The sequence below is a fragment of the Esox lucius genome, chromosome 8 (assembly GCF_011004845.1).
Source record: "Esox lucius isolate fEsoLuc1 chromosome 8, fEsoLuc1.pri, whole genome shotgun sequence".
NCBI lineage: Eukaryota > Metazoa > Chordata > Actinopteri > Esociformes > Esocidae > Esox > Esox lucius.
This window is the reverse complement of record NC_047576.1, coordinates 12,869,036-12,877,223: the sequence shown is the minus strand read 5'-3', so window position 1 is coordinate 12,877,223 and position 8,188 is coordinate 12,869,036. Positions and strand designations below refer to the sequence as shown.

Sequence of the window (8,188 nt, the reverse complement as noted above, 5' to 3'; positions counted from 1 at the left end):
GAAAAGCCTTAATAGAAATGTGATTACTAGCAGTTTTTTTATTTACTATGGAGCAACTCAGGCCCCAGTCTTTCCTCACCCACAGGATGAGCAGTTGTCTTTCTGCTGCTACACACAATACGCGATTAGTTCTTCCTTTACCTGCCTTATCTCAGTCCACTGTTTCATTCATAGCATACACTGTTTCCACAGCTCTTTCAAAATGGCGGAGATGTTAGGGAACAAGTATCCCCCACATCTTCAAGGACGCATCACATAGTAATGAGCTGCGCATTTGGCAGACTAAGAGAGGGGCGGTGTACTATGTAAAAACCCTTGTTGACCTGACGCAAAACAAGTGTTAGATGCAGACGTGAGTTGACAAAGCTACCATGAGGCTGTTGCGCATATTCTGCTTGTTGTTGTTGCTGCCCAGTGCGTCAGGCACTCCAACACACCAGGGCACAATAAGTGTCACCCTACAAGGCCAGAATCAGGAGGACCCCAGGCCAGACCACCAGGAAACAGGGCCATTAGCAGGTCAGTGATGTTATTTATTCATTTTACTGTAGTTTTTTCAACAGATGTGTGACCTGGCCATGGCCAAACATTAATGCTTTTTGTTTCTTTGCATATGCATCAACATTTTTAAAATGTAGTCCATAGGGACATGTTTGTATTTAATCATTCTAAAATCCTGAGGTTGCTGTAAGCCTAAAAAAGTATTCAGTCACAAACATAAAACCCTTTTATACATTTAAAGTCTGAATTTTAAATAGAAAATATATTTGTAATATAGTTGCAAGTGCAGATTACAGTTAACACTTGAATCACTAGAACAGACCAAATGCTATGAACAATGTCACTATAGGTTGGTTCATCAATCCAATCCCATCCATGTATTTTACTAAACTATGTTTCCTTTGTGCTATTTTTGTTATTTGCAATAATTAATGATACAATTTCAGTTCTGAATCTACCTTCAATCATCAGATGAATGAGACATTTTAGGGGAATACAGCCTTTTGTGACAATGTCTTTTATCCAAGGAGTCAAAAGTCCATTGGAGGTTGAAAATGGTTTGGGAGAGAGCCAATCAACAGTGGAGGAAAAAATCCCCATCGTTCCCAACACTTCTCATTACCAACCTGGAGACACCACATGTTTTGGAAGGACACTGGGTCACAGAGAGGTTGTTGACGATATGCTTTCAGCACTTCGTGAAGGTTGGGACAAGGAAAGTGAGCTGAGAAAGGAGGATTTGACTCAGTTTGGAGTTTGCTCTAACTCTGATGATGGTGCTTTGATAACGGCTTTGTCCACACTAGTTAAAGAAGCCAACAAACTGAGACATGAGCTACATATTTGGCAGCCAACCAAAGGTACAATTCACTGTGCCCAGATATCAGCTTTTAGTGTACGTCACACAACATTTTGAATGTATTTACATTTACTATGTCTTGTCCATCAGAGGTCATTGAGAGTGAAGAAGGATTGAGGCTTGTGTTGACCCTCCACCTCCATCAGCCGCCTCTCACAAAAACCAAGCCCATACTGTTCCTTGCCTTTAGAAACCCCAGAACCAGAACTCTAGGCAATATCACCTTCACCAGTCACGATCTGCAGCCTTACAAACAGGTGATAGCTCATTATTTGCTCATGTACAACACTTTTTAGTGTCATTGGTACCTGACTCCTACCTTTCCCCACATGTTTTAGGCCGTTTGTATTTCAGAGGGAACACAGTTCCTCGTCCTAACAGGAACGCCATCAGAGGGCAAAAGTCACCTGAAATGGCAAATCGTCGTTGACAACGAAATGTCAAATGCCGGTAGGAACATTTTGTCTTGTACAGCTCATCTGGTTCAGGTTAATATGCTTTCCTATTACATGTATCAATCTTATCCACCCTTTCCAGAGCATAAGCGATCTGAACTACAAGGTATCCTTGGTGAAGGAACCACCGGTGATGTCAGTGTCATACCCCTGATGCTTTTCTCAATGGATCGAGGACTTGGCGAAAGGTCAGTTGGCCTTACCTTTCCCAGTGCGGAATCCTTTACTGTTCTTTTCACAATCAAAGCCATGTCGATTCTTAAGAGTGTAATTGTCTCCATCAGAGCGTCAGAAAGACAGGGTTCGTCCCCTGCTCCCTCTGGAACCTACACCTTTCTGTGTGAGCTGCAGAGGTTCCTCAGTGATGTCCTGCCCCCGTCGAAGCTGTCACAACCTCTGACTGCTCCAGTCCCACTGTTCTCTCTTCATTCCCTACCCCCCCTGCCCCTCGGGGTGTCATCCAGTGAGACCGTCTTGGCCGAGCTGCTCAACTCCACAGCTCCCACCCTGTTCTCCTTCCCCACACTAAGCCCTGAGTTCCAGGGCTACCGCGGGGAGCTCGCCCTGCAGCCCGCCCTGCTGGAGGTGCTCAGGCAGAGGCTTGAGGAGGTTGTGGTTCAGATGAGGGCAGAGGAGGTTGGCAGTTTCGGGATGGACAGGCTAAGGAGGCTTCAGGAACTCAGTTACCTTCCCAAAGAGGGTGAAGAACCATTAACAGGTGAGCAGTCCTCAACAACAATTATTTCAAATGTCTAGGCATTCTTGATATGGCTGCTAAGTTATTTAAACCTCTTTTCTTTCACTTAAATAGGTGTTGGGAGCCGCAGTGAGATGCAGTACCGTGCCCTGCTACTACTGAAGGCTCTGCAGACTGTGGTGGGAGCCTGGGAGGTGGAGAGGGGCCAGCGGGCCACCAGAGCAGGCCAGGAGGGCCTGGAGGGCCTGGAGGACCAGGAGGGCCAGGAGGGCCATGGGCACCTGTGCCAGCGGCACAGCTTAACCATATCCCTGGAGAAATTTCTGTTGACTCCCAGAGAGACCAATATCTTCGACTGCCGTGGAGTCTGCAAATTCCCTCTGACCAAAGGAAACAACCATGCCATCCTGCTTAATGGACAAGACCTGGCCCCGCAGCACTCACTCTGCTGTGTACCTGTGGACTATGAGGGCCTCTGGGTGGTAGAGTTAAAGCAGTCTGCAACAGAGATCATCCTGAAGCCAAACATGGTGGCAACGAAGTGTGAGTGCCGCTGACTCCTTCCACGAGGGCCAATTACCAGCACTGTTGACTTGGGCCAGGGCCAACTGCATGGGGGGCCCCATTACTCGTAGAAGGTTGAATTGCATGTTTTAGCTCACTGAGTGCATTTATTTAGTTAATTGTGAATACAGTACATCATAATCAAGTTCAATATTTTCACTTATGCTGCTCATAATTTGCTGACTTCACTTGCTTTTTTCAATAACACAGTGCACAAATTGGACATTCTTAATAAAATCTGATCATTATACAGTGGTACCACATCAAAAGAAATGCGAACCAGCAAACAATATATATTGATTTCTCTAAATATCAAAAACTATTTTGCATGATCAGATAAGATTGTGTATCATGCATTTAAGTTCATTGTGAAGTATAATATACTTTGTACTGTAAATTGTTTATTCCTACAATAGTATAAAATGTAACTATATATGCTTATATTTTGATATAATAAAAATTGTGCATAATGAAATATTTGATTATTCCTTCAGAAAATGTCTGCCTATTTTGTTGTGATTTCCACCTCCTTCCACCTATTTACCCCCCTGTAACATTCTCCAGAACTGTATCGATTATTCCTTTAATAGCCCTGTGCCAGAGACTTCTCGATTTCTGATCCTCAAAATTCCCCCTCTTCTCTTCGGTTTTCCTTTTCTTCCATCATCTGATCCCCAACCAAGCAAGCTGTGCCAAATAGAGGCTGAAGGCTGTAGAGAACCAAAACACCCATGAGCTTCCAGAGCTGAACACTTAGTTATTTGTTATTTACAGCATTACTTATTTTGAACGTATATAGAAAGTAAGCATTGAGCAGCTATACCTGAGTGCCGTCTGACTGTTGACCAGAGCCTCCAAGCAACATTTGAGAAAGATCCTTCTCCTCTAGAAATCCACTCAGAGCATCTAAACCAAAAGAGACAATACATGAGCTAGTATGGGTGTGATGAATTGACAAATTATTGATATATGTTTTAACACTCACCATTAACTTCATTTACCACTGAGCTCACAAGCATAATGGTAATGGCCAACACTATACAACGGTTTAGAGTAATGCCTTTCCATGGATTCTCAACCTCATTCAAACTTTGGATGGACAGAATGCGTTCATATGTCACTAGAAAAAGACAGAGTAGTAGGCAATAATGTCAGCATAGTATTAATAATATCAATAATATTCTATTATTGAATGTAGAGATCAAAATGTAATGAGTAAGGATCGTATATTACTGCTAATGCTCTCAGATGAATGTTCTGGATCAGTTGTGTCCTGTAAATTCAGGTAATATTGGGGTTTTGTTAAAGGAAGATACACTCCATAACATCTCAGTGAAGTTCCTGACTAAATCTTCAATTTTCAGAGTGTAAACTATTTGTTATAAAATTAAATAGGCAAAGATGAAGGAGCACACATGCCTTGGGTTAAATTGCATACTCATGTGGCAATACACAAATGTAACATTGCTTAAAATAGAATCTACAGAGGAATACTAAGATACAATATATTCCCAATGCTAACCTTTAAAAATTAATACATGATAAAAAGTTTTCTTACCTGGGTTTACTTTTTTCCAATGGAAGAAAATAACTTACAGTTTGAATATTGTGTGACTATCTATCGAGGAGTGTTTTCTAGCCTGCACTGGGTCAGATTCCATGGTCTGACAGGCAGGAACAGCTGAGAGCTTAAAACAAATGTTACCAGAGTTGTGTTGATCCTGTTGATGGCTGCTATAGGCTATATGCAGCTTAAACGGTATAGCATTTAACATAACCACATGTACATATGGATTTGCAGAAGCATGCACATCAAAAGTCCAAATGCAAAGTTGCACTTGAATTCTTTGTTCCAAACATTACAGATGTTACGCTGTAAATGTTTTACGAGGAGTGTGACATCACAAAGATCAGCAAGCCAGCCTATTCCCTACAATGTAAAATATGACTGAAATATCTACAAATGTATAAACTCTAAATTAAACCAAATTGTGTTCCTTCATGACAACTAATTTCAATATTCTTCCAACTTGCAAGTAAATACTCAAATAAGCATGCATCTAACTATCCAAATGAGCCATTGGCTATTCTAACGTCTAACCTAGGCAATTGTGAAAAGGGCATGTAAGCCTGGGACGTGCCAATGTATGGGAGTGACTTTACTGAGTAAAGTATTTGTCATACTTGATTTTAGCTAATCAAAATACCACAAGGTGTGGTGTCAAGATGGGCAGTATTTTGAATGTGTTTAAGTTTAATCATGTAAACAAACAATGATTAAATCCAGTCTACCCTGAGCCAGCCATTTTATAATGAAAAAGATGAGCAAAGCCTACAAAACTTCATTAAGGGAGTTTTGATGAAGCAAGGACCTCGGATTCAGGAGGAACAGTGTGGTTTTCGTCCAGGCCGTGGAACACTGGACCAGCTCTATACCCTCTACAGGGTGATGGAGGGTTTATGGGAGTTTGCCCAACCAATCCACATGTGTTTTGTGGATTTGGAGAAGGCATTCGACTGTGTCCCTCGCGGCATCCTGTGGAGGGTGCTTCGGGAATATGGGGTCCTGGGTCCTTTGCTAAGGGCTGTCAGGTCCCTGTACGACCGAAGCAGGAGCTTGGTCCGCATTGCCGGCAGTAAGTCAGACTTGTTCCCTGTGCATGTTGGACTCCGGCAGGGCTGTCAGGTTTGGGGACCACACGATTTCGTCTCTGCTCTTTGCGGATGATGTTGTCGTGTTGGCCCCTTCAAACCAAGACCTTCAGCATGCACTGGGATGGTTTCCAGCCGAGTGTGAAGCAGTGGGGATGAAAATCAGTACCTCCAAATCCGAGGCCATGGTCCTCAGTCGGAAAAGGGTGGCTTGCCCACTTCAGGTTGGTGGAGAGTGCCTGCCTCAAGTGGAGGAGTTTAAGTATCTAGGGGTCCTGTGAGGGAGGGAAGGAAGGAACGGGAGATTGACAGACGGATCGGTGCAGCTTCTGCAGTAATGCGGTTGATATATCGGTCTGTCGTGGTGAAGAAAGAGCTGAGCCGGAAGGCGAAGCTCTCGATTTACCGGTCAATCTACGTTCCTACTCTCACCTATGGTCATGAGCTTTGGGTCATGACCGAAAGGACAAGATCCCGGATACAGGCGGCCGAAATGAGCTTTCTCCGCAGGGTGGCTGGGCGATCCCTTAGAGATAGGGTGAGAAGCTCGGTCACCCGGGAGGAGCTCAGAGTAGAGCCGCTGCTCCTCCACATCGAGAGGGGTCAGCTGAGGTGGCTTGGGCATCTGTTTCGGATGCCTCCGGAACGCCTTCCTGGGAAGGTGCTCCGGTCCTGTCCCACCGGGAGGAGACCCCGGGGAAGAACTAGGACACGCTGGAGGGACTATGTCTCCCGGCTGGCCTGGGAACGCCTCGGTGTCCCCCCGGAAGAGCTGGAGGAAGTGTCTGGGGAGAGGGAAGTCTGGGCATCCCTGCTTAGACTGCTGCCCCCGCGACCCAGCCCCGGATAAGCAGAAGAAGATGGTATGGTATGGTATGATGAAGCAAGAATTGACTATGCCCGTAGTCGGTTTGTATTCAGTTTCACAAGTAAACCAACCTTTTTGAAATAGCCTAAATTACACCATCTTACCAGCTGCAAAAAGCATCTTACCCATCAAGCTAGACAGCCTGGTAAAAATCTGTGAATACCCAACCATTCCATCTCTACCCACATACTTGGGAGTACCCTCCATTGTCATGTGTTGCTAAACTCAAAGGGGGACCTTCGAGAGTGGCGAGGAAAACCATAAACCCATCAGCCATAAATCACATCAACTGTGATTTCAATGATGAGATTTACACCGATCAGCCATAACATTATGACCACCCGCCTAATATTGTGTTGGTCCCCCTTTTGCCGACAAAACAGCCCTGACCCATCGAGGCATGGACTCCACTAGACCTCTGAATGTGTGCTGTGGTATCTGGCACCAACAGCGAATCCTTTAAGTCCTGTAGGTTGTGAGGTGGGGCCTCCATGGATCAGGACCGGTTTGTCCAGCACATCCCACAGATGCTCGATTGGACTGAGATCTGGGGAATTTGGAAGCCATGTCAACACCTTGAATTCATTGTTGTGTTCCTCAAACCATTTCTGAAAAATGTTTGCCTTGTGGCAGGGTGCATCATCCTGCTGAAAGAGGCCAATGCCATCAGGGAATACCGCTGCCATGAAAGAGTGCACATGGTCTGCAACAATGCTCAGGTATTGTGGGTGGTACCTGTCAAAGTAACATCCACATGAATGGCAGGACCCAAGGTTTCCCAGCAGAACATTGCCCAAAGCAACACACTTCCTACTCCGGCTTGCCTTTATCCATAGTGCATCCTGGTGCCATGTGTTCTCCAGGTAAGTGACGCACACGCACCCAGCCAACCACGTGATGTAAAAGGAAAAATTCTTCATCAGACCAGGCCACCTTCTTCCATTGCTCCGTGGTCCAGTTCTGATGCTCACGTGTCCATTGTAGGGGCTTTCGGCAATGGACAGGGATCAGCATGGGCACCCTGACTGGTCTGTGTCTACGCAGACCCATATGCAACAAACTGCGATGCAATGGGTTTTCGGACACCTTTCTATCAGTACCAGCATTCACTTTTTCAGCAATTTGAGCCATAGTAGCTTGTCTGTTGGATCCGACCACACGGGTCAGCCTTCGCTCCCCACATGCATCAATGAGCCTTGGCCGCCCATGACCCTGTTGCAGGTTCACCGCTTTTCCTTCCTTGGACCACTTTTGATAGGTACTGAACACTGCAGACCCAAAAGGGCTGCAGTTTTGGAGATGCTCTGACCCAGTCGTCTAGCCATGACAATCTGGCTCTTGTCGAAGTTGCTCAGATCGTAACGCTTACCCATTTTTCCTGCTTCTAACACATCAACTTTGAGGACAGAATGTTCACTTGCTGCCTAATATATCCCACCCACTGACAGGTGCCATGATAACGAGATTATCAGTGTTATTCACTTCACCTGTCAGTGGTCATAATGTTATGGCTAATCTGTGTATGTTCCAATTTAAATAATGAAAAATATGAATTTCTTATTAACAAATCCCTACTGTCGTTTTGGAAGCGA

General features: G+C 44.9%; 1 protein-coding gene and 1 long non-coding RNA gene across 2 annotated transcripts; one reads left to right on the top strand and one right to left on the bottom strand.

Annotated features, from left to right (window-relative positions):
* Positions 1 to 3,102, top strand: amh (anti-Mullerian hormone). The gene is made up of 7 exons (XM_010871698.4): positions 1 to 519; positions 1,029 to 1,361; positions 1,451 to 1,617; positions 1,699 to 1,810; positions 1,898 to 2,003; positions 2,100 to 2,533; positions 2,627 to 3,102. Exons 1-7 carry the CDS (start codon positions 372 to 374, stop codon positions 3,067 to 3,069), a joined length of 1,743 nt encoding a protein of 580 aa, XP_010870000.3. The 5' UTR covers positions 1 to 371; the 3' UTR covers positions 3,070 to 3,102.
* Positions 3,103 to 3,159: 57 nt separating this feature from the next.
* LOC105011569 lies at positions 3,160 to 4,767 on the bottom strand. Its single transcript, XR_828091.4, has 5 exons — positions 4,635 to 4,767; positions 4,310 to 4,349; positions 4,062 to 4,196; positions 3,900 to 3,982; positions 3,160 to 3,786 (listed from the first exon to the last, which is right to left on the bottom strand). It is a non-coding gene; the product is annotated as an uncharacterized LOC105011569 (long non-coding RNA).
* Positions 4,768 to 8,188: the final 3,421 nt, after the last annotated feature.